Raw genomic sequence first — 27,489 nt, forward strand, 5'->3', positions numbered from 1 at the left:
TGCGGCCGCACCAGCCCACTGCCCAAATCTCGCTGGCTCCTCTCCTTCGCCCACAGGCACGAGGAGCTGGAAACAAGTTGAGGTGGATCTCTTCCTGTGTCCTCACGCTCTGTTTACAGGAGCACACAACACTGATTAATGGAGATAATCAGATAACGGATTTTAATGAATAAATTATGACTAGTTGGATCAGGAGGCACTGGATTTTCCGCCAGGAAGAAAAAAAATAAGATTTGAACAAGTGCATAAATGAAAGTCTTTACTACATATTGAGAAGCTATGAAATGAGTCTTCATAACAACTTGCCAAATATGAGCTCCTGAACCACATCAGAACCCAGTCTGAGTGAGTTTATTTGTCCTCTACATTTGTCCCCCAGTTTTGGCTCAAATGTGATTCATATTCATGCTGTGTAACACACACACACACCGACATAAATCAAATCACTTAGAGAAGCATTTTTCATCAAGGTCACTCAGGTACAGAGAAACAGCGAGAGCATGAAGTCGCTCACCCAGGGCTAGAATGAAATCATTCGCCACAATGCTATTGATTGAGACAACCTGGGCCGGACAGATTGGGATTTGATGTGGTACCCACTAATATCAAAAGAAGTTCACCGTGAACCACCGGGATGGGGAAGAACAGAGCTGAAAATCAATGTCCCAACAAGTGAAAGCCACATCATCTTAAGCCAATCGTCTTAATTGAAAGGTTATCTGGAGTGTGGACGGCAGCGACGCTGTTAAAAAAAATGCACGAGTTGACGTCGAGAGTGTTGCTGGAGTGCACTTTACAAGACCGGTGGAGTGGAGGAGGAGAGCTGGTGGTCGGGGGGGTTGGTGGGCAGCAGGGCAGTGGTGACTAAAGCTGATTTTTATTGAACCATTAACTCCCCAGTGCCAAATGTAATTTGAGGGTTTTGTTGCTTTGCCACCGTTAGCTGCTAACAACCCCCGTCGCCCCCGGCTTTCTGTACTGATAAAAATTTAGGTGAGCGACAAGGGTGAATCCGAACGACACCGTATTCAATCTATGCAATTAAACCGCCGTTAACATCAGCCAGTGGGATTCTTTAATATCAAGACAAATAGGTGGTGCATCACTCTGGGAGCTTCCGCATCTCATCAGTGAGGAGACACAGGTGGAGAGCGAAAGCCAAAACGCTGCAGCCCCAATATTGTGATGGGGCGACAAGTGAGCGAACGGGTAATAGACAGTGAGGGAGCGAATGGGACTAGAGGACACTGGATGAGAGTGGGCGGGGTTTGTTTGGGATTGTGTGCGTGTGTGCGCGGCCATGCATGTGGAAAGGCTCAGAGGATAAGTGCACATTGAGCGACAAGGGACAGGCTGCATCACCATAAAATGTAATCTATTAAAACTCATCCCAGACAAGATCGCTACATCTAAATTCATCTCAGTCTGTCAGGCCCTGTTCTATTCCCGATGCTGCTGCACCATAATGGGATGTGACAGTACATGTCCCAGGGAATGAGGAAATAAAGAGATCTCCATGTCACACTGCCGTGTCATTGTCATACAGCCGCTTGCCCATAAGGAAACCAAGCAGCTGGCCACTAAACAAAGAGGAATTAAAATAGGGAATTTCACTTACTTTTGCAGACTTGTACGTGCAGCTTTGAGTCAAAGCAACTTTAAAAGGTTTAATGATTATTTATGTTACTGTTGCCATTATTCCTTTTCAAAAGCAATTACCCTGTACCTGCAAAATGACTACAGCTGGCCACACCCACACTACTAGGTTTTCATTTGAAAACGCATCAACTAAGCTAAGAATAAATCTTCTGTCCACACTATTCCGCAGTTTTAGAGAGAGTTTAATTTTACCCTAAAAAATCCGTTTCTTTCCCACATTCAGTAGATGGATTAGAGACACCATGTTTTTCTTGAAATTGGAGAAAATCAGATATACTCTGAAAGGTTCCATACAGAGCTTTGAGAGAACCTGGACCCCCTTCTTGTCGTACTATGAGAGCATACAAAGCCCACTACAAAAAGAAGATTCAATAGCAACCCCCCCCTCCCCTCCCCCTCTTTTATTTTTATTACTTTTAAAAATATATTTACCTATTTACTGATTTATTTTATTTATTTTTATTTTTATTTTTTTCTATAATTTAATTTTCCTCTTTCTTTCTTTTCTCTGTTTTGTCTTGCAGCAGTGATGTATGCAATTGTATTGTATTGTAATAATCTAATATCCCTTTATACATATATATATATATATATACACATTCTATGTATTTCTGCTGCATGGGGTAGGCTGGCCGGGTGTGGGTGGGTAGTATTGTGGGTAGGGGCATATCCATCAGATTTGTGTTTATGATTGTATAATTGTATTGAGTACCCAAAGAAAACCAATAAAAAGTGTTAAACATAAAAATCCGGTTCTGTAGTTTAGTCTGGATGCGATCATGTAGACACAACTGATTGCTGATTGGGTCTTTCTGGTCACGAACTAACAACGAGTGTAGAAGACAACATGGATAATCCATTACAAGCGTTGCTGACCCTGTGGTCTTGACCGCTGTTTTGCAGTTATCTTGCATTTTAGTTTTTCGCCATTGCTGCTTCTCGTTTGTCGCCAAGCTCTTACTACGGCAAAATGTTTCATGTTTACACCGGCACACCTATGCCATGTGTACGTGTCACATGATATGCATATTAAAGTGTGTTATTATGGCTGAGGATTAAATTTGATATGGACCAAAGTCGATTAGCCAGAGATAGTTCTAGTTTTCAACGGCCGACCTTTAACTAAAATGAAGTCGCATGGATGGAGCCAGAGTAAAAAAAGATGAGCAGTCAGATGGTCAGACTGGTTCTAAACAAACTGAAAGTTTAGCCTAATCTACTCTATAATTTTACATCCATTAGATTTCACATTTTACAGCGTTCTGTGTCTAACATGGCTCTACCTGCGCACACAGCTGTTCTGTAAATGAGGGATTACCATATGCATTTCAGTGAATTTATGAGGCTTTTCTCTAAATGAATCTTTGGCAAAAGAGTAACAAAGAACTTCTCTCTGATGTTTCCCTATCTCTGCTAAAATGTGTTTCCTCCTGCTGTAATTTTTTCATATTTTCATTAACACTTTAAGTGTCTTCCTCACATATTCCCATGTCATCACATCTGATCAAACATATTTCAACATTTCTTGACCAAGTTTTAGTTCGGATGCTGTTGTTCAATTATTATTGCAATTCTGTTAATTAGTTGTTAAATCAACCACATAAGCCACCATCACCAGCACTATGAGTGTGATCAAAGAATCATCTGCTGGTTTTATCTCAGAGCTCAGACTCCAGTGATTGTCTCTCATGTCTTTGTGGTAACTATCAGGCTCTTGTTAAAATAAAGGGGGTTTAGAAAATCTAGATAAACTACTGACTTCAAATCAACATCAAATTGTTGCACTGCTCAGGTTTATTTACCCAACAGAATAGTTTGTCCAGTTCTCAGCAAATTTGCACTTGTTAAACTCTAATCCCCTGAGTTACTGCTGCAATGCCTGTTGGGCTGGTAATAATAATTGTGTCGGTTATGCCACCCTTGGTTCATATTCACATTTGAGAAAAAAAAAATGGGACCCTGATTTTAGATGGTGTCAGACAATCTTCTGAAACACTTTTTATATTATTTGTCAAAATCCTCTTCACGTCCCAATAGCCATCAATGAATAAAGTAGTTTGAAAAGAAAAAGAGAAAAAGCTGGTGTCTGTGGCCCTCGCAGGACTGTAATAAATACTACCACTCATTTCATTCAGTCCAAATAAAATGAGTGGTGCACTGGTGAAGCAGAGACTATGGACAAACGTTAGCGAGCGAGTGGGCAGCAGCAGTTTTCAGTCAGAGTTTTGGGGGCGTAGCTTTGACGAGACGACTGATGTGAGGGGGTGGGATGTATCATTGGCATATTTTTCAAAGTGTAGCCTGATCTTCTACCTTTTCCAGGCTTACCAGCCCTAACTTAATGATGCTGAAGCGTATAATTTTATCAAAGCTGCAAAAACAAGATGCAAGGTGCAATGTTATCCTTGAGGTCTACTCTGGTTTCTGTTTCTGTCAGAGAGTTACATATCATGTCTCCCCTCCACTCACTTAGTACCTCTACTTAAATGTAACTCAAAATACAACTTCAAAGAAATCAGTTTCCTGAAAGAGCAGCAGGCAGCAGTCTCTACCTCCCTCACCCCTCACCTTCTCCCCTTCTCATCGTCCTCTTTCAATGCCTTGAAACAACGCACCAATCATTGCGCGAGGATCGTGGCTCGCGCCCTCCTCTCCGCCTGTGGTCCGGCCGGATTGGCTGACGTGCTCCGGGCTTCTCCGACAACAGCCAGATCCTCGGACCACTGTGCGGCTGCCAGGAGCAAAGAGCTCTAATGATCGCCCACTGCCACTGAAGCAGAGCCAGGGACACACAGGCAGAGGAAGACCTATAAAAACTACAGTGCTTACACTGACGGAGGACGAGGGGAGAAAAAAAGAAAAACGAACCACAATTCCTGTATTTTTCAGAAGTGTGTTGAGGGCCATCCATCTATCTGCCATCCACAGTAATCATCCCATTTAAATCCAATTGGAGAAGAGCTTTATAAGGTGGATGTGTCCTTCAGAGAACCTCCTATTGTGAAAAATATGTTTTGCATTGTGCCCACCGCTGGTGCAGGTTTATGCTACCGTGCATGATGACTCACTGCTGGACTGTTTCGCTCCATACACTCTCCCGTGGCACACACAGCATCTTGGGATATGTGTTGGGAGGGAATGGCAACCTGGGCTTTCTCAAGGATAAAAAACATTCTAAATTCACTCTCCCTCCCTCGTTCATGCTTTATTTATGTCTACCTCTGTCTCTATCTCTCACCCTGTCTCTTCCTCTCAGTCCCCCAAATTTATAATTACCCTCACCTTTTCTCTGCCTTTCACCGTCCTCGCTAAAGACGCCTTAATTTCTCCACCTGATGGACTCTCCTTCCTCGCCGCCATCTGGCTCCCCCTCCTCTCTACCTTTTTGACACCTGCTTTTTGTCTAGGTAAGGGAAGGCTTTTAGTTCCTTATCAAACTTTCATGAATTATGAACGTCCACTGTCCAGTGGCCCGGACAGGAAAACTATCTCACTGTCTAGTGTCTGCCTGCTCCTTCTGTGGAAGCAGCTCAGAAAAGGAGAGGTACTGCAATCCGGTCAGAAACACCTTGTTCTCTAGACCTGTGGGATGAATTATTGAAGCTGTTGTGACCCTCACCCTCCCCACACCGGCCTCTTAACTTGTGTGTGACGCACGCAGATCAGCCGTCCACCTGCCAAACCTCGGCTCAAACACACAGCAGAGACTGTCACCAGAGAATCCTTGTCAACACTGAAGTGGAGCCTGCAGACTGACTCCGGGTCAAACATCGCACCTGACAAAGATCCGACTGGGATCTAGAGAAGCCTTGTATCCATAGAAGTATTCCTGGTGTGCACTGGTATATGTTTTTTTCAGTCATAAGCATTAGAGCTCATGAGAAGAAACCAACCTTTATGGAAATCCTTTCAATAAGACATTTCACTCTTTACCATCATGTTCAACTTGCTGGTTGCTCCACAGTAAAAATCTGATCTATGAGGATGACTGTGGCTGCTGGTTGGTGCACCACAATGTTTCAGGATGAAATACCTCTTATGCCTGGTGATTATAAATGTTAATATCCGGTGATCTACTCACACTCTTCTGTTAATAAGAGTAGCCAATTTGGTCATTTTGTGGGTGTAATGATGTATTAATTAATATATGTGGGGACCCCTCGAAAAGAGATGGTATATCTCAAGGTTTCCTCTTATAAATAAATAAATAAATTTGAAAAAGCATAAGCCTAATCATTTAGATTACGATCACATAAGCTAAAATGGTGATTATGGATTATAACCTGATAAACACCATAATTTTAGCATCGCACCTAAAGCATTTTATGATTGTGCTGTCAGCATTTAGTTCAAAAACCTGCTACAACTTCACAGTACAGCGCTGTTACAATAGTAAACATTTATAAAGAGAAAAATAAATGTTGGTCATTATTTGTGGTTTAAAGTCATGGTTATAGTCTCTCACAAATGCACTAAAAAACAAGCAAATTAAGTATCTGCTGATTTCGGGATATTTTTGATTCATTGTGTCACATGCACGCTGCTCAGTCAGATTATGTAGAAATCTGTCTGATTGCTTTACAGCATAAAGAAGTTTTTATTCTTGCTCCAAACGTCTTTGTGGCCAATGCAGAGGGAGTAGGTGTGTGCAGGAATTAACTTTGTCCGTTAAATTTAGGCCAACACAAAGTAAAGCATGCACTATATACCAACCAGGATATTAGTCTTAGCAAGCTAAAAAAACGAATTTAATTCATGTTGGGAAATACAGTTTTAAAATACAAAATTGATTCATGAAATGTATTATTACAAAAAATATCTGTATTTCTACAATCCTGGCTGCAGCTCAGTTAACTGTCACACATTTATCTAACCACGCCGCCTCCTGTTATCTGCACTGTAACTTCTGGTAGGTGGTAGCCACTGTTACCAGAGCTGTTAGTGGTTCCTGTTGTTTCAGATATGGGCGGCAGGGAAGGAGAAAAGATAGCAACATCCTTTATGTGGCGAAAAGCAGCAGAGTTTATAAGAAACGTGGGCTGTGTCTTTGTTAAGGCACAAAACACTACACATTCACTGGTCATTGTTTCCTAGCAATAAAAAATGGTTTTCGCAGACAAGTAACGTTGAGGAACATGACCAGCCTTGTGTCATCAGACAGTAGCAGAACAATATGGCTGGGAGCAGCGTGAATGCAAAGTAAGGGAGCTAACGAGATGAGCGGAGCTGCTGGCAAACACATCCAGATGATCCCTTGTTTTAGGATTGGAGTCGGGTGCTGTGCATAGAAAGAGTTGAGAGCTCCAGCAGGGATTAGTGGGGCTTGGAGTTGCTTATGCTTTTCAGGAGAACAGCAGAGCAGCGCCACGCCGGTTAACGCAGCTAGGGAAAAGGTTACACACTTCAATTTGGTGAGAGAAGCATGAACAGAAAGAGAGAACTCTCAGCGAGAAGGATAATTAGAGAAGTCTACTTTTCCTCGTTCAGATGGTGCAGTCAGGACAGGTGTACCAGTGTGGACTGGATGGGAATAGGATTTGAATCTGTGCTCCATTTACCTGGATAAGATAACCGCTGCCTGAGCTTCCTTTATGTGCATGTTCCTCCACTCGCATCACCGGGACAAATTTATGTGTATTTATTGTAATTAGGTAATTACAGTTCCTCTGTGTCGGGTTTTAATTAGCAGCGGGAAAGAACTTAATCACACTGGCCTGTTGCTTGACACTGGATGTGATTTGGGTTGTTAGCAGATATTGTAGTGCAGACAGCAATTCAATTATACTCCACAATGAACATGGATAATAGTAATATCACACCTGGCATAATGTGTGTTGTCAAGAGCACATGAGTTGACTCTGACTCAAGATACAGAGCGAGGAAAGTCTTTGATTAGGGTCAGCCATGTGATCACTAGGATATATCTGCAATTAATTGCCAATTAGTGTGATTTTCAGGGACATGGTGCTTATTTGGCTTCAGAATTTGTGCACATGAAAACCTTGCCGGTGCATTTGATACAAGTGCAGAGAACTGGGTTGGAAGATCAGAGAGAAGCTGGGGAGTGAAGTGTTCAAGGTGACCAATGAAAAGAGGGGAGCATCAGCCACTGTGCTCACCTCCAAAGTCTGAAAATTCAACTTGATGTCCCGGCCAACCTCAGGCAGTTGTGTGGGAAAGGGTGATTTGGTTCTCCTCTCAACCCCGTGCACGCGGTCCAGCAGTCGTGCACGTGGAGCAGAAATGCTCACTCACAAGCATGATTTAGCATTTGCACATTTTTACATGCATGAATTTTGAGATTGAATAAACACCATGATAAAATGGGTTGATATAAGGATAAGATGGTATCCTATATTTTCTACTCGGAAAGAGCTCCCATGAAAAGAATGAAACAAGTATTATACCTGTGGAGCCAAAGCCTTAAAATAGCTTAATGGATTCATCTGCCATTGTTGTCCAAAATCTATTAAAGCGTAACAGTGAGCCACACTGCAGCACAGGGTGACATGTCCCTTCATTACTACGAACAAGGGCACTGTCATTTATTATGAGTCAATCCCACACACATACACACACAAACATGCACGCACACACACACAGACACACAACGTCCTTCTGCTGTAAATATGTGCACATCTGCGGCTGAAAATATTCCCCAGCAAATGGTCCACTATTTACTCTTGTTTGAGCAATGTTTGCTGAAGACTTCACTGCCCAGTTGTTTGGAAATTATGGAGTAGTGTATAAATTTGTGGCTTGTTTTACGATTTACATTTTCAGCGGGAACAAATGGTGCGTGCCACACAGAGAATACTAAAATATGGACAAAAAAAACACTGTTGATGTTGACAGAAACTGAAATATAGAGCATAGCCAGTTCAATCCTTTAAATCAGACATATATTTCAATCAATTTGATGATGCAATAAATAGCCTAAGAAGATGGAAGAACTAAGAACTCCCACCTACTAAGTCCAGAAATCTCTGTCTGTCTATATGTGGAACAACATATGTGGAATATCTCAGGAACCGTTCATGTTCTGTGTGTGGAATTTGGTGCGATGTGGACACATGTTCAATATCAACAAACTTCAAATAAACAGAAGTACTTTGCAGCAGTTGGGACTTATCAATGCAAGTGATGTTTTCAATGATGACACCACCAAGTTCCCTAACAACAGACAATTACACATAAATAGCAATTTCTACTGATTCTCCAGTTCTGGGTTCTGCGCAGAGAGTCGAGCTTCACCGAACTCTGGAAACACAGTTGAACAGCTCTTTGTGGAGCAGCCGTGGTTTCAGAAAGAAAGCTGCAATTACCACTTGCCAAGCAAACAGCCCATTCCTAACCCGTTTAGAGTGGGCACTGCAATAGATCACCACTAACTTCAACTCGTACAAAGTAAAGGAACATATTGCCACTCTGACTCTGACTCACTTTAAGGGAGCAGGAAAATATAGATCCAGCAAACCTCCTTGGCTCAAGTACACATCTCCCCTGTACAGCTGCAGCAGTATGCACCACGCCTGATAAGGCATTAACATTCCAGGCCTGTGGAGCAGGATCAGTCTCCTCCATTGTAATTACCGCCGTCCACTCCTGCTCCACATCCACAGCAGGTAGCTATTAGACTCAACAGAGTCAACATGCAAGTGATTTCAATGCAGCTATCACTGGAATCAGAAAGAATCTGGCTAAGAATATATAATGACCATCATGGTGCAAGAGAAATAAGCAGTAAAGAACTTAAAAGGGGAAAAACTAGAAATTGCCCAAATGTGAGCATGCAGACACTAATGCTGAATGTTCTTCCTCCCAAGCTGCAGTGATATTATATTCCCATGATGCACCACTGCAGGTCAGCACACTGAGCGCTAAACTCTGCCAACAACCCCTGAAACTGGACGATTAAAATACAGCAAAAGCATTATACGCTAATTCTAAAAGGCCTTTACACAACGAAGGAAAGCTTGACACCAAAGTGAACACGAGGAGTGTGTGGGAGAAAAAGAAGACTGCAGAAGAAGTGGGTGGGCAGACGCAGCAATGAACCCAAGAGGTGAGTATGAATGAGCAGTGAGGATTTGATATTTCTGCTGCCATAGCACAGAATAATACATGCCTTGTGGATACTGTGGATTCGGCAACACCTTCTGTATAATGTATGGCGCTACAGGGTGGAATGTGTCCGGAGCATGAAAAACAAGCCGGGGATTTGCTATACAGCCGTAAACTGCTGCATCACATCTGTCTAATTTATTAAAGTTCTTTTTTTGAATACTTTGAAATGTCACTCCTACTTTAGTGCACCTGTGAAACATGAAACAAGTGAGTATATAGACATGATTCAGATGAAGGAAAGCAGCGTGCTCTGCATAAATCTAAACATTCAATAATACTTAAAGCCACAACCCCATATCTGAGTACCAGTTCCCGATTGGCTGAATAGCACTATAAAAAAGGAACTGTTGTTTAAGGTGATCGGTTTGACTCACTGACGAATACTTGATTGCCAAACTAGTCAAAGCTTCTTTTTTTTTTACGGTTCACATAACCATGCCGTCACATTAAAGGCTTTATATACAAAGACCTTGGAGTTTTGTGTGATTTTTGTCTCCACATATATCCCGTTACAAAGAGCACCTCAAAGAATCTACTACTTATTAGGTAAGGAGGTGTAGGTATTCAAACTTATTGGAATACCTATGCTTTGTTTGCTTTGAACTGAAAGAAGAACCAGTTAATTTAGGACCAAAAGCAGCTCCTTAACCAGACAGAGCACAGGTGAACTGTCACCTCAGCAAATATAGAGGAAAAAAAACGATTCAGATTCAGCTCCTGTAACTTTAATCTGACTATGATGTTTTTCTGACTCTGGTTTGTCCTCGGTTCATTTTCTAACACAAGCACCTGCTGGATGATAGACGTCGATATATTTCCAATTAAACAATTAAAGATCTCAGATTTACAAATTGTCATCCCTCAGATTATCTCTTAGAAATGCAAACATTCAAATAGCCAGGGTGTTACTGGACACACACTTGTCATGATCTTACACTTGAGAGAGGAAAATGGCCTCAGACTTGTACTTACACTAACGCACATGAAACAAGAGAGCCAGACATGATGTTATTTGGACTGACAGGCAACATGTTCATTGGACACTTCTGATCGTTACCACCCTGTGTTATCAGAGCTTCATGGATCAGTTGGAAATTGATTTCCAGTTGGCTGACAGTAAGTCAAGCAGCACTTTACTGAAGCTTTTGCGTTTACTTATCTGTGTCTGGTGTCTATAAGGAGGTCACAAAGACATGAGGGATAACAGCTGTGTCACATTCAGCAAATCCTCATGTGAAAACAGAAAGAAATTACGAATCACACTGCAGTGACAGTGGAAAGACACGGCTACATCTGGGATTAGGATTTACACAATCTACATTAGAACAGTGGCCAATTTAAACCGGCCTTTTTGGAATGGGCTGTTTACTTTGCCTGTGACAAATCTGGTTACAGCTGAAATTTTAAAAGTGACCTGCAGTAATTGAGGCGCAGCAAGTTAAGACCACCTGCTGGAGTCTGCAATAGGGCTGCATGATATAAGGGTAAACATGCGATATGCAAGATCATTGTTGAATATTGCGATGACGATATGACTTGCAATAAAGGAACAAATGCTTAAGTATACAGTGTTACAGTCTTTCTGCTTTGGTTTCACTGCTGTCCCCCATACAGTAGGTAATCAATAAAAAAGGGAACCTGGCTACAGACTCAGGGACCATGGACAGTTCCAAAACCAACAGGAGAAGGGCCACAGCCCTGCCACAACTCAACAGCATCAAATCCTCCACGTTATTCAGGCGATGAGAGGTTGAGCAGCCAGGTGCAGCAGGCAGAGACAGGAAGTGACGTATTTACTCCGCTGCAGGAATCCCAAAATTCTGTCGTCAGCTCTTATCCCCACAAAGTCTCTTGACATCTCCGTCTGTGTATTCTACATGTGTGTCACCGCTTTTTTCACTGGGAGATATTTGTTTCATTTTTGCATTTTTGCATCTGTGGCACGTTAGAAGTCATCAACCCCCCACCCCTACCCCCTTCTTGCTTGTGGTGAATCCAGCGGGGAATTCCCTGCTGTGTTCTCAAATCCACTTCGCTCGGATTTCTATGGGTTTTATACAAGGAGATCAGGCGAATAAAGTCTGTAGTAACTGCGGAGCGTCTCACTCTGTGGGTTTGCGGAGTCCAGTGCATGTCTGACAGCAGCTATACAGACAGAGATCTCTGGAGTTATTAGACAGATGAATTGAAGCGAGAAGCGCGAGATGGGCATCATTATTATCCATCAAAGAGTAACACGTTTTCCTATAGACTGCAAGAAGATTCCAGGAAATTGAATCACATGGCTTGACATGGCACTGAGGTATCCTCCCTGTTACAGTGTCTAGGAATACTGCAATGGGGTTGTCACAAAGAAGGGTTAAAAAGAGGTGCTGTTATATCACAGAGAAGTTTACAGATATAGCTATTGCATGGTCATTGCATTTAATTTAACTGTAATTTTAAATCAGCAACTTCACAAAATAGAGTAGGACACAAATCTCCTTTTCACTTTCAGATCTATCATGGAAAAGAGTAACATTCTTGCAATGACGCACATGTTTTACCACAGGGTTTACTGTTCAACTCTTCTAGAGATCAGTTGCTCACTTTTTGATCTGTAGATGGATATGAGAGTAGCTCAGCTTTTGAAATAATACAAATTGAATATATATTTTATCTGCTTTCCACAAATGATTCTGCATCAGAGTGTGTCTGGACAACAACCAGAGGAATATTTTGTCTACACCAACTTTCATCTAACAGCTTCCACATCTAAATGAACCGAAACCTACAGTTCATTAGAAAGGCACCACACAGGTTTGCTGTGGTAACCCCCTTAATTACCCACATAGATACCTTCTAAACCCTAAATAGCACATGAGTTAAAGGCTGTGCACATGTACGTGTTTATGTGTCTGTGTGCCTTCGCCTGTTCCACTCTCCCTGTACGAGACACACACATCCCAACGAAAATAAGCAGCTTATATTGTTTCAGTAAATCCAAAATTATGGACACTCTGTGGGAGGACTCGTAGCTGCGATGCCAAATTTACAGCTTTGCGCGGCGCAGTAACAGATACAGTAGGGGGGGTTTGAAACGACTATTTCCACATGAGGAATAACAATAATTAGAGAGAAATATACAGAGGGGGAGACAGAGAGTGATATCTCACCGTCGAGAGGGGAGCACAGCGTTACTGTAATTAGAACTTGTGAAAGCCGGTGCTCTAGCAGCAGATTCCATCTGAGCAAACACTGACTGTGCAGTAAAACCCCAGTCTCATTGATCTAAGAATTCTAATTGAGGGAACGGCAGACGCTCCACAGATGGTGCAACACAAAAACACACGCTGCAGAGCAATTAGACATTTTTTCCCTCTGCTATTTGTGAGTATTAGACGATACTGTTTGCCCCCAAAACACGCTGTGGATGGAGCTGATAAAAGAGTGGGAAGTCAAGAGGGACGGTTCTGAACCCACAGGGAAGGAAGGTGAAAAGCTATGATTTACATGAGTAGTGACAGATTCTTCTCCAGGGTGTGTGTGAAGGTCTTTAGATTTTATTCGTCAAAGCGAGTGTGTGTGCTGCTGAGCATATGTGTGTGTTTTTTGTATAGTCCCCTCCATCCAAGCAGGTACAAACTGTCACGTCTACATTGTCTGTATACACACACAGCAGCAGCAGCATATGTTGTCCCCGGCAAATCACACGTGTCAGGTGCAAGCCCAGGTGTACCTTCTATTCATGGCTCCACATATTTCACCATGTCAGGCATTTCACAGCAATTTATATACACAGAAGCCGGATTCAAATATCAAGCCAGGTAGCACAGAAAAGTGCAAAAATGACCAAATATGTCTCCTTAGGTGTCATTTGGCCACAGGAATCACATGGGTCTCATCAACAGCTGTCTGGTGTCACTCTGCAGGGACGCTGTCATTTAACCAGAATGTCTCTGTGCACATTACGATAGATTAGAGGGGGCTTCACACCAGTGTCATAGTCATCACTGGTGTGATAGATAGTGCACCATGACATAGATTGTGCAATACCTCCATCACCCTTATAAGTCAATAGCCTAATTATAAAAAAATAATGCATTTTAATTTCTTCACCTCTGGTCCTCATACAGTATATATTTTAGTGAAATACTGTATCAGGTAAAACCAGTGCCTTCAGATAAGTAGCGTGGTAAAAAAGGAGCAGCCTTACTCCTCAGTTCATCAAAGTTATCTTCATCTAAAAGAGATGTGTGGAGTCTTAGAACCTGACCAAGACTTTAAAGGTCCTGGGTGTAAGATTTCGGTGAAAGGGATCTATTGGCAGAAATTGAATATAAAATAAATATTTAAAAGTGATTTTTCACTAGTGTGTTTTATCTAAGTTGGCCACAAATTATTTTCCACAAAAAGGGGACACCTCCATTGACCCGGTTTTATATCATCCCTCACTGAGCTTTTATTGTACAAATGGCTACCTAAGCTACTGATACTATATGGGTTGTGTATTTCCGTCTGAACCCGTCCAGGCCAGAAAATTAAACAAGCCCGACCCAAACGGTAGGTTGTTCAGTTTCGTTTCCAAGCCTGACTCAAGCCTGATTCGGTTAATATAGGTTGCACTGAGTGAGCGTAACCCTGATTCACACGTATGATTATCGCTTGTTCTCCCTGATCACATATTCATTCATATGACCGTGATTATGAGGAGGCAACCTGCAGCCGTGCCTCAACCAGTGTGTGGACAACTAGCCTCAGTGGAGATAGAAAGATCTCATGAGACAGGACAGGCTTCTCCTCCCAAAACATGGAATTTCAGTAACCCACGTGATATATTACCCTCACTACCAAAAAGTGAAAAATACTGCAATATCAATTTCAGGTCATATCGCCCACCTCTACGTTAGATGCCATTTCAGATCATGTCAATGCAGTTGTGTGTTTTTTTCTGGCATTTTAATGCAGGCCAGTAGAACAGCAGCTCCCCTTGGGCGACGTGCTCTCACAGCATCCTGAGGCTAACCCACATGGAGCGGCATGTAGCATGTGAGGATGAAAAGCAGCCTGCAACACACCCAGAGAAACACAAGGGACTGGAGATGGATTGCAAAGGACTCCCCGCTGCTGCTCCCTTCCATTGGGAAGGGGGCGTCCGCTGTAGGACATGAAGGAGGGCAGAGGGAGGATAGAAGCAAAGAGTCAATTGAGCTGTGATTTGCAGACCAGAAGCAAAGGTTGAAGATAAAGCAGGACAGGCCAGATTAAGTAGCGCAAGGGAGACAAACGCAGCCAGTTGGCTCAGCATTTGCTGCTTTTAGCCACATGAAGGGATCCGGAGAAGAAAGATGAGGGGAGCAGGAGGGAGAGCAGAGAGGGAGTGAGAGGAATGGTCAAAATGTGTATGCTTTGTATGTGAGTGTGTGCGTTTGAAATAGGGCCATTTAGGCTATTGTGATGATTGTTTATAATGTTAAAGGAATAGTTCACTGAAAAATTAAAAATTCACTCATTATCCACTCGCCACTGCAAAGTTAAAACAGCCATGGTCTGTGGTGAACGGAGCTCCTCTCTCCCACAGAAAACACTGCTGTCAGTAGTTCTATCTGTTGTTCTATTTCTGTCGACATCGGATAGGGCCGGTGGTAAAGCATGTTTTAAACTGAGGCAGTGTATCCAATAGGTGCCAACGAGACGACAGGGGATGATGAATGCCCTCAGACTGAAGTGGAGGAGGAGGTCCAACTTATGACTACGAGACCATAATGACCTACTGTCATGTCAAATGGGAGGCAGAGATAACTGACTGCGGAGAGGACATGTCAGCAGCTGTCACAGAGTTGACAAAGTCATTTAAAGCATCAGAATCAGGAGACGCAAAAGTCCGACCTGCAGAATAACGCTTATTATAATAAAGTTTGCTCAGCAGACACGGGACTCTACAGCAAATCCATGTCTCAAATTTGTAGTGACACACATAGAGCAGCTGGCAGCCGCTCTGTGCAACAGGCTTCCAGCGCTGGCCGGCCTTTGAGTGCTGGCTGCGTTTTTTATTCAGGGAGGAAAGGTGTTGCTCATTCACTTTCAGAGTTACACTAGGACATGAACCATACTGCTGCTGTTGGCTGAAACCGGTGAATCAACACTGTCAACCTTCCAGGAAAACAGGCACGGTTTTTCTCACACCACAAATATTCAGGATTCACTCAGTTTGTGGCCGCTCGGTCACAGAGCTTTATTCTCCATGACAGACGGACACATTTCCTTTATTTTCTTCTCAAGGGTCAGCTTCACCTCTGTAATCTATTAGCAGAGCAGCACCACCCACCAGTGCAAACAGGTGGGTGCTAGTGGTTTCTCAGAGCCCTATATTACTGGGGCATGGTGCATTGCTATTATGTTCTAATGTTCTGCCTTTTATTAACACTGAGCATGAAAAAGTGAGTCCAAGTGCAGGATAGTTCTATTCTTTCACAGCTAATAACACCCAAAAGAAATCAGATTAGGTGAAACTCCAATCTCAGAGGCACAGATGTTGTGGTGCTATTTATTTACACTTGACTGTCCAGACCTATTAGCAGCCAGCCTGGTTTTATTACCTTACATTTCCACCCCTGTATATTTGTTTGTCCGACAGCATGAGTATAGAAAATAAACTGAGCAGAATTCAACAAAGATTCGGTGGACATGGGTAGGGATAGATATTGTTTGGATTTTGTCCAATACTAATGCTAAATGGACACTTTCTAAGTGATTCCAGTGCCTAAACGGTGCCAGAACTGATACAAAACAATGCCTGATTGCCGCTGGATTTCGGTATCAAACCCACGGCATGGGCCAACTAAGAACCTATTAAATTCTGGTGCAGATGCTGACAAAGAGTTGCAGAAATTTTATTACCACAAAATCAAGGCATTTCCCCAAATTCCCAGGGAATAATGTATGGTTAAGATTTTTGTATTTCTTGTTTTAAAAAAAACAATGTGTATGTATGTGCTCTACCGAGTGGCATTTTAGTTGTATTTGCTGTTCGATCGATCGAGCCTTAGTTGCAGAATAAAGAATTATACAATCACTTCATATCCGAACAGGTTGTGATTTAGATTTCACACATGATGTGTAATGAATTCTGACTGTGTTAAAACGGTTCAAAAGGGAATTTCCCAAAGCTAAATGTTTCCACAAACATCTGCTCATTTGAGGTAACACTGTAATGAGCGATGCAGGTGTAGCGTGTCTAGAGGCAAAACACTCTCTTTAACATGAATTTTGAAGATACAATTTGGATGCAGATACAAGTGTAACAGTTTTCAAAGGATAATTTTTCCTGCAGTGGTGGTCAGTGAATGCACCGTCATCACTACAGCAGCTGTCAGGACGCACCAGAGCTGGCTCAGAGTATGGTTCAACTCGCCTGATAAGTGGAGTGGCACACCAGAGAGAAAATGATATCTTGGCAAAATGCATATTTTTCTAAAAAGGACAGAGATTAGCTAATGCCTCTATTATCTCCTAACTGTGGCACAGAGAGAAACAACATTGTTATGCAGCAGTGAATGCATCAGACTACACAGTCAACAGAAAGCACTGCACTAAACACCAGAGCATCCTGGATAATTCAACTCAACGTTACATATAATAAATGGGGTGAATAGGGTGGGACGGAGAGAGAAAGGGAGGCAGGTGCTCCTGCAGGGTCAGGGATGGGCTGAATGATTCAGATGGGGACAGCTTGTCCAGCACAGAGTCCATACAGGATGTATAGAGAGGATCAGATCCTCCACTTGTCCACAAAAAGGAAATAAATCTCTGTCTCCAGGGCCCGCTGATCTCCAGCAATCCACAGCACATTTTTTTCTTTCTCATTCTCCTGCTCTTAATATCACCCTCCCCTGCTACGTCTCTCCATCTCACTTCTCACCCTCTATTTCCCAAATATGTCCAGCTGTCCAGCTCCAGTCCCCCATTTGTCACTTTTGGCCGCGTCCCATCCTTTCTTGTTCTTTTGTGTCTTTCAATTTCAGTTCTCTTTTTGTCTCACACCCTTATTCTCCCCCTCCTCCTCCTCCTCCTCGCTCTGCCTTCCTCTCTTATGATGTGTTTAGCATTCAAGGCCTCTCACCGCTGCATCACAGGCCTGTTTGTTTCACCAAAGAGAGAAAGAGAGGGAAAAGAAGATGTGATTCCTTGGGGACGGAGTAAAATCTCTATATGCCTTCACTCAGCTGAGCATAAGGCATCCGCGCAGACTCACACTTTTTGCATGCACACAAACACATTCCTGAAGGGATGCACCAAAAAATGCAACAGCCCATTATTTATAAGGACACTCTTCTGTCAGTTTATTAGGTACACACAGCAAAAATAAAATAGTCTAATAATAGTAAGTAATAATCTTTGGTTGAGCTCCTGTCTAAATACAGCAGGAAATCCTCCAGAGGATTCACCGAAGCGAGTGTGGGTGTTGATAAAAAACAGCAGGATCCAGATCTTGGTCTAACTCTGGTGCTTTCTTTATATGTGGAAGGCAAAGTCCAGACCCTATTGTGTGGACATTATGGGGGGTTCATGTCTAAAACGACTTTTATTAAAATCTTTATCTGTATTATAGGAGTGCTGTATTATACTGCATTATATTAAGCCTGGTGTACCTCATAACCTTGCAGCTGAGTGTATATTCACTAATAAAGACAACCATTAATATGCACGCATGCCCTTAGATTTATACACCTATGGCACGCATGCACAACACAGCCACTCTTAATTAAGAAGCATAACATGAACTAATAAAACCTTAAGACCCTTCCAGCGTTAATGCTCATTGCCATTTGACTTCTTCACTTAACTGCTGTGCAGAACCCATACAATTAACCCCCAGTCGTTTGCATGTCAAATACAGAGGGGAAGATCTTCTCAAATCCACGGCCCCTCCGCACAGAGGCGCAGGTCAACGAGCTAATGAAGAGTCGTTGCACCACTCATGTTGGAGTTAAGCACTTAAATCCTCCATTGCTTATTAAAGCACTGTACACAACACATCCCTAACATATTCCAATTAGAAGCGAGTTATCAGCACATTACGCATTCGCGTTCATAAAGCGCCATGTTTACTGAATCGGGACAAACTAGGTCATATTTGGTCGTCTTAGATGCCTGTGCTGACACAGAGAATTCGTTTACTGTGCGCCAGCCGCCGGTTCTGTTCTGCTACAGCCTGGAGGGCAGCGTGCACAGACACAGGCGCGCTCATCCTACACACCTTCACACCAAAAACACAAACATATCCACATACCCTCCCATTAAAAAGAAGAAAAAAGACGCACACCCACGCAGAGCGGTGTGGCTGTAATTAAGAAGCAGTGGCGCTCTGTGGAGCAGGCTGTCGGAGGAGAGGGGGAGCTGGGAATACTCTCCCCGTTCAGCCCTAAGGCTTCCACTAATTACCTGTCAACGACAAGGAAGAGGGGGATCGGAAGTGGTAAATATTGTCCCAAACTGTCATCGTCAGTGAACCATACACTCTGCAGTTCAGTTCAAGGTGATGTCCACTGACTTGGGAAATGTGATAAGAGGCCATATGTTTGTGTAATTTAGGGATAATTAGTTCTGAATCTGTTCAAAGTGACCGTGTGGTGTTAAACACTGTGATACGAACCAAAGGTCAGCCGGCGGACACACATTCATCTGGCAAGATGCTGGAACTTTTTGAAGTAGAAAAATGCAAAGTCAGGTTTAAGTGTGTCGGTACAGATTAATGACAGATAGGCCATATGTCAGTAAGCTCAAAGCCAGTTCATTAAGTGGTTCCCCACCTGGAGGCCATGATGACAAACACAAAGATGACTCAAAATAACCTTGTTTAACACAAAATCAGCTCTAGATCTTACCATCTTTTCTCTGAGCTTTCTAACTTTCTTTAGTGTTCCCTGCAGTGGATGCTACAGAGGCTTCCTGTTGGGTTGTTTACCGTGAGATAAACTTGGAAAGTAGCTTACTATAGCAATTGTTATTTGCTAATATTTTAAATGAAGCAACTGTGATATGCTATATTTTTGTAGTCCAATCATAGACGTAATCAAGATGTAAAGATAAACGACATCTCTCTTCTCCCTCCCATCATGCCATGCTTCATGCCATCTTGTGCATTTGGAGTTTGTACAGTAGCACTTGAGGGATGGTAGTGAGGTTCCACCGAAACCCTCACTCCACCAATCATGACATTTTTTAAAACACTGATAAGAACTAACAAAAATGACAGAAAATCGTTAATTTTGATTTCTAATTTTGGTCAGTGTCCCATCCACTAACACGGAGGGGACAGGGTTTATAACTGTACTTCATCCAGCCACTAGGGGCGATGGAGACACTGTTGTTTTGGAGCAGTCCTGTTGTCGATCTTTGCATCCATCAAGTCTTTGCAATTGCACTGTAATCACCCTGTGAAAACTGCCAGCCTCTTTACACAACCTAGTGTTTCACCTCACCCGACCTTTTCCAGCTCAAGCAGAGTAGAAAGCCTCAAGATTGACACAATTTCTATCTGATCCAACATCTACAAGAATTTGTTCCGAAATATTTGAAGCAGGTTTGTCAAAGCCACTTTTCTACACTCTGTGGAGATTGGGGGGTGGAAGACAGAAGGAGTGTTCGCTTTTTGAAGATGGCTTTTTTGGAGAACACACTATTTCAGTTTGATCCCTAACAATTAGGTTTTAAGCAGACATTTGAAACGGTATGAGAGTCAGCAACTGTTGAAAAATGCGTGTAGGTGTTCATTTTCATATGATCCATCTGGGTAATGCTGTAACATTGATATTACGGTGAGATGTGAACATTTTAAAACGGGAAAAAAGTATGCTTCAACAATAGCAACAATAGGGATATATACAAGGTCAAATGACACATCAGCCGTTTTAATAACACTACTCTATGGACGAGGAACAAAAGTTCCTGTGGCACAGCTCTGCAGTTTTAATGAGACATCTACCAAGGTTCCTTTATTTCATCTGTACTGGTTCAGCGGCTATTTCTTCTTCATGGGAAGTGCACGTCTACTAGACTCTAGGATGACTTTATGGATGGCAATGTGGGATGGTCAGTTGGTCAGTCCACCACATTGGAACAATATCCTGTAAAATTGATTGACATGAAGTTAGTTTAAAATGTCTATAAAATTATCCATAAAGTTTTTACCAGCCTGCCCTGCCTGTTATTGGAGGTTAACATGAGAGTGTGCTGCATGGGTGTTTCAGGACTGTGCCCCTAGTAGAGCTTGGCAATAAAACAGTATCAATAATAATCCCAATGTAATTATCCTCAATAGCAATATCACAAAAGTACAATACATATAAATATAATGTGTATTGGGTTAGCACACCGTGGAGGTATAACACATCATTGATCTTCCTCAAATTTCAGTGTTTATCAAGTGTTTGGCTCAAACAGAGTTTAAAAACACAACCTTCACGCAGTAGCAAAATTCTGTCTAATAACTTAAATTAAATGTAAAATATGTGGCATTTATTATGATAATTATTGTAAAAGAATATAATATATATGTTATTTAATTATGCTGTTTAGCTCTTCTTTTTTTTCTTCTGGTCTTCTTTTTTTTCTAAAGCATTTGCTCAAATGTATCCGCATTAATACAGAAAATGAATCCGGATGCACAAACTTTTGCACAAGAGTGCATTATGCAACATGATTATGTTGTAAAGCTGTGTTTTATTATGCCACTTTTTGGCAAGGTGTCGGCGCAGCGCGGCCATATGTTGTGTGTCTTGGTCCAGTTGGACCCCAAATGTCTCTAAACGGTGCAAAGCTTTTGCCAGAGTGAGACAGAGAGCAGATCACTCAGCCACTTACACAAGGACGGTGGGAAACAGCCTGGAGGAGGAGTTTATGGGGACGTTCTTAGGATTCGTCCCATTAATCACTTATAAAGACCATTTTTTTTGTGTTCCACTATTGTTGTTAATATTAAACTGGTGGCAGACTGCTGTAGCAAGCTGTTGAAGCTTAAAGCCATGACTACCTATGTCACTTACATACAGACTACTCACTACACTGTAAATGCAAAGAAAAAGACAATCACTATAAACTATTTAAAAACATGCAAACGCTTCAAAAATAAAAAAAACAAGCAAACACAGGAGATAAAACTATACTGGCCAAATGTAAAGCAGCTTGGTTCGGAAGAGGATCACTGATGACGTGTGTGATGACGTGCGTCCATCCAACCAGGAATATTTCTCCAGCCTCTTTACTGCCCGTTTGTATCTTTGCTGTTCCTCCTTTGCTCCTGTAACAAGCTTTGGTGCCGTGTGTCTATTGCCGTCTTCACAGTGTGCTGTTAAACTGAGCAGTGTTAGACAGGCTGACTGATGAGTCATAGGGGAGTGAGTGTGTGTGTGTGTGTGTGTGTGTGTGTGTGTGTGTGTGTGTGTGTGTGTGTGTGTGTGTGTGTGTGTGTGTGTGTGTGTGTGTGTGTGTGTGTGTGTGTGTGTGTGTGTGTGTGTGTGTCTGTGTGTGTGCGTGTTATGTGGTCCTGTTATACCGAATGTATTTATCTTGCACAGTTCACACTCCTGGTGGGCAAAAGATGGATACTTTCACACAGCAGACCTTCAGTCTCACGTCAGAATTGCTGCACATACTATTTGATTTCCTTTATATATTTATATTTGCTATACTAGGTTTGTTTTCATCATCGTTTACACTAGTTGGTGTTATTTGCTTTTATTTTCATGCCTCACTCTCCTACACAACGCTGACTTGGGCAGCCTGCTGCTGCGAGACCCAGAATCATGAGATTTGTCTCAGCTGAACGATCTCCGGTTCATTGTCATGGCAACACTTGCACTCAATTCTTCCAGCATTCAAATATAAGATTATATCAGGCCGCACACTTTAGAATCCGACTTGAAATCACATCTTAGGTGTTGCACATTTATAAACATGTATAAATCCATGCAGCTTTCGGTTGTTCATACACTGAAGAAAACATCCGTTCTTTGTCTTGTTAGAAAACCCAGAGTTTAGACAACAGAATCTAAGGTGACACTCTCCTGACATAACTCACAAATAGTTTTTAATGAACCAGAAATCCATAATGTGGGCTTGGAAAAAAGTGAGAGGTACCAAGGCTGGAAGGATGACACAAAGATTGTTGCAACTTATAGTTGAGGAAGGTTTTGTCTGCTCCAGTCACAGAGAGGGAGGAGCAGAGACAACACACTGAGCATGTTCAGCGAGTATACAAACCCACAAAGTCCATGAAATTGTTGCATGTTTTTGAAGCAAAATAACCGTGGATAGCAACCAACTGCCCCAGTGTGGAACAGACCCAGTGGGTATGACTCAAGCTGTGACTCTAACTGTTAAATGATAGCACCAGGTTGGGATCTAATCACCAAAGGCTCCTTATGTTCTTTTAACCTTTGTTCGCACTGTGTCAAATACATTGATCCAATGGCTCTTTAAACCTTCTTTTCATTTGTCTTTTCTCATTGGAATAGTGTCACTACATGTCAATACATGTCTTACAGAACCACCCTGTTGTGTTAAATGCAAGTCATGTAAGTGGCACAGTGGCTAGAATCTACTTATCGGCAGTTTAGGGGTTCAGTGCTCAGCTGATATGGCTTAAGCCTGCTGCACACTAGAGAATTTTCAAATCTCAACTGATTTTAAAAACATGGAAGACCCCAGACAGATTTAACCATTTTTTTAATCTTATAATCTTAAAATCGCTCACACTAGGCATAAACCTTCTAAACTGTAGAAAACTTGACTTCAGAAGAAAGTCAGACATGGAGGAGGACCAACTGTGTGTTCTGAAAATGCAGAAAAAACACAAAAGAGAAAACTAGAATTACCCCACTGTGGTTGTATGTTATTAAGTAACATACTAATTAACATACATTGTTGTATATTAAGTAACATACAAACATGTATTAAGATAATAACGATACACTGGTGACCTGTCCAGGGTGTACCCCACCCCTCAGCTTGGATTAGCTCCAGCTCCCTCACAACCCTCAACAGAAAAGCTGTATTGCTGGCGTGACATCTAATGGCATCATATTGTTGCCACAGAAGCAAAGAATACCTAAAACCCATTTTTGCATATAATGAATAAATTATAAAGTGTATAAATTCCAAAAGATAACTGCTTACAGTCCTTCAAACGTGACAATTTAACTTGTAATAGAAAATATTTAAAAATGATTACAAAACAAAAAAGAAAACACAATATCATTATTGATTGTCTAAATTTTCCCTAAAAATGAACCAATACAAAATTAACGGAACGTGAATTCTTAAGCTTGTGTGTGTGTGTGCGTGTATGTGTGACCGGAGCACATGCCCTATGAGACTTCCCCAGATAATCAGTAATTGGCGAAGTCTTCCCCACATGCCCTACGAAAGGCAGCAAGAGAGTTGGAGGGGAGAAACATTTCAGGATATTGTTGCACGCTGGTGATAGCTTGAATAGATTAGAGCCATTTTATCGGCTTCTGAAGTAACACTGGCCTCCCTCAACAATTACCATTAAAGTGCTCTCGAACAGGGCGCCGCTCCAGAGGAGCAGGAGCTGAGGAGATTCGGCAGCTCGTAGGTGAGAGAGTGAATCGCCCAGGGAGGACAAACTGTGTTCAATCCACACGCTAAATGAGGTGGAAATAGTATTACACTTTTTCATCTCACAATTCCCTAAACTGACTGCTTTTTGTTCTCATACAAAAATTAGCCAAGTATCTCAAGTCTGTAAGATGTTTCCACCGAAGAAAACTGGCTAAATAAAAATTCCAGAAAAGCACAATAACAGCAGCACATTTGCCAAAACTGAAGCACAGACAATGCGTATTAAAAATAATTTCCATCATGGACTGTTGTGCACACTAATCTCGAATTATTATCTACATTTAACATATGTATACAATATAGTTTCTTAAGCACGGTGTTGTTCAAGTACATATTGATTGAAATTGAATGTGTGGACCCGTCCCTCCACCCACAAGTACTTCCCAAGACGGCCGCTTTAAATTGGGCACTTCATTTATGTGATGATCTTAGTCAACGTGCCTTGTTAAATCAAGATTAACTTAATGGTGTAACAGGGCTACAGCCTCTAATGTGCTTCGGTCCTACTATTATTATGATTTCTTCACACCGGTGACCCACAGGTACAGCAATAACCCCCCATCACGGTCTAAAGTCGCTCATGCATACATAATAGAACTGCTTTATACTGGTGATACAGGTGATACCGTCAGGAAATAAGTGAACATGAGCAAACTGGTGCTACAGAGGTCCTGAGTCCATCTCTGAAAACAATCAGTGCATTGAAACAAGTATTGGACAAGCAAATGACTTGTTGCATTCAATGCACACGAAAACCAAACCTTAACAGGTAATGTTGTCAGACAAACTTTGTCTTTACTGCAGAGAAATTACTAGAACTGTACTAAAACTGCAATGTATTCAAATTATCACATCAACTTCATATCATCGTCAATATACATCTTATATTGGTTTTGTAAAGTGTGTGAATCACTATTATGTGTGTGTGTGTGTGTGTCTTCTCAGAGGGCAATTGTGTACTAGGAATTGTGTGATTTGGTGTTTGATGTGTGAAATCTATGCAGGACAGCAATGCGTCATCAATTCACTTCATACACAAGCTAGTGCACAATGCCTCATATGCAGTCCCCACACAAAGGGGCTTCGTTTCAAACACACACGCATATATACACACACAAAAAATGCATCACAAGGGTGCCAAAGTGTTAATTTTGTTCATTGCACAGCTTTGTTTTTTGCAGGTTGCACGACATATATGTTTGTGGATTATCTGGGAGATTACGCAGCACCTGTTTATTTTCTGTATGCAACAGGATTTTTGATTTATGTCACTTGGAAGAAAAAAATGCATAAACAGGCAGAATCCCAGCATGGAAAAAACCAAGATAGTTGATAAAGACACCGTTCCAAATCCACTGCTGAAAACTGCTGTGACTATCCCTATCTGTGAAGCACTGCATATGACAAAGAACAGGCTAAACTGACAGAGGTAAATTAAACTGAGGATTTAACCTAATAATGGCAAATGTCACTGATGCCTTTTAGATAAATGTTCATTCAAGGGGCTTTTATTACTTCCCATCTGTCTTCTTTTCATTTACTTTTAATTAGATATGTAATATTCAACCATGACCTGATTGATTTGATAATTGCTGCCGATAGAAACGACAGAGGAAGAAACATTATTTGACGATTACTTGACATAAGGCGACGATGGGGAGCTGAGCAGTGCACCGCACGTCAACAAAATCCTCTCATATTCTCAGTTTGTGAAAAGCCAAATCCATCGTACTGGGAGTTTCATGCTCAAATATGCTACTCAAAGACACAGAGTGCCAAGACTGCAGAAGCCTTGGGGTTGAGCCCAGCAATCCGGCTTCAGCACGGAGAAATCAACAAAATATTATTAGCTTTTTCTTTCTAGCCCTGACTTGAAAGTGTAATGAATCCTTTCAAAACTAAAAACACAAGGCTTAGAGATGTTCATAGTGTTAACCTAAATACATGTTACACCTAATTTGTGTTGTACTGGTTCAAAAGACTTCTCTCATTTTCCAGAAATACATACAGTACATACATGCATGCTTCGCACAGCCTGCAGCTCGTACTCCGTGAAATAATTGCAAAGCCTTGACACTGTCACACAAGAGGGATATACGAAATGAGCATGCAACCTGAAAAATAAACACACACCCACCGACACACACCAACACGCACTTCGGTGTTAGTTGAGCCGAGTGTTTCGCCTGCAGAGTTTCGCCTCCACCCCGTTGTGGTGGTATTTGTCATGTGTGATGGCGACAACTGGAGCCGCGGTGGGGCCACAGCTGATTTAAAGTGACGGGTATGCAAGGCCAAGTTGTCCATCACAGGGGAGTGGCCCGCATTCTCCCAAATTACCACCCTATTTACAGGCCTTAGCCCTATTACAACCCCACCGCTCACCAGCTGATCTATGGCGTGCCAACAAACCCAAACAAGGTGTCATCTTGCCGGTACAAATAGGCAACGAGCGACTTAAGGGCAGGTGGTAATCCCTCTCACATGCTTCGACTGTGTGATGTTGGCAAATTAATTTTATCGTGCCCAGGAGCTAATGTACAAGCTGTTCTCCCCAAACTCATATTTTATTTCTTTTCAAATGTTTTCCTTCTCCTCTGTTGGAACATCAAATTCGCTCCGTCTCTAAGCCCTCCTGTTACAGAGTGTCACAAAATATAAAACTGTGGCTTTTCATAAAATTAAAACAGAAACATGCTGAGGTTGGAGAAAGAGACATCACATTTCTTGACCCAAGGCTGGATCCGATTTTTGCCGAAGGAGGTGAGCAGAAAAACAGAGTAGCATCTGTTTTGGAAAGTTCCACACCAGCTTGTTAACGCCTTACCTTGCTGATCTGACTGGCCGGCGGGCCGCTGCTGTTGACGGTGTGGCATTTGAAGTTGAGCATCGATTCCCCGGCGGCGTCTCGCTCTCTGCCGGGGAGCGGGGAGGGGGCGGACGCGGGGGGCCGTTGGAGGGCCGTGCAGGACAGGCCCAGGAAGTTGGACGGCCGGATCAGAAAGGCCTCCAGAGCGATGTTAGCAGACACCTTAGCAGAGGGAGGGCAGAGATTTCGATATTGGTCATTAAGCAGAC

The 27,489-nt window shown here is 42.2% G+C and overlaps 1 protein-coding gene across 1 annotated transcript in view; it reads right to left on the reverse strand.

Annotated features, from left to right (window-relative positions):
* Positions 1–27,489, reverse strand: part of LOC133020680 (adhesion G protein-coupled receptor A3) — a 183,590-nt gene that overhangs the window by 91,158 nt on the left and 64,943 nt on the right. The window contains exon 12 of the mRNA XM_061087349.1: positions 27,239–27,442. Within this exon, the coding sequence (XP_060943332.1) occupies positions 27,239–27,442 (204 nt within the window). The remainder of the gene's footprint in view (positions 1–27,238; positions 27,443–27,489) is intronic.

Source organism: Limanda limanda, chromosome 15 (genome assembly GCF_963576545.1).
Source record: "Limanda limanda chromosome 15, fLimLim1.1, whole genome shotgun sequence".
In the NCBI taxonomy this organism is placed as follows: domain Eukaryota; kingdom Metazoa; phylum Chordata; class Actinopteri; order Pleuronectiformes; family Pleuronectidae; genus Limanda; species Limanda limanda.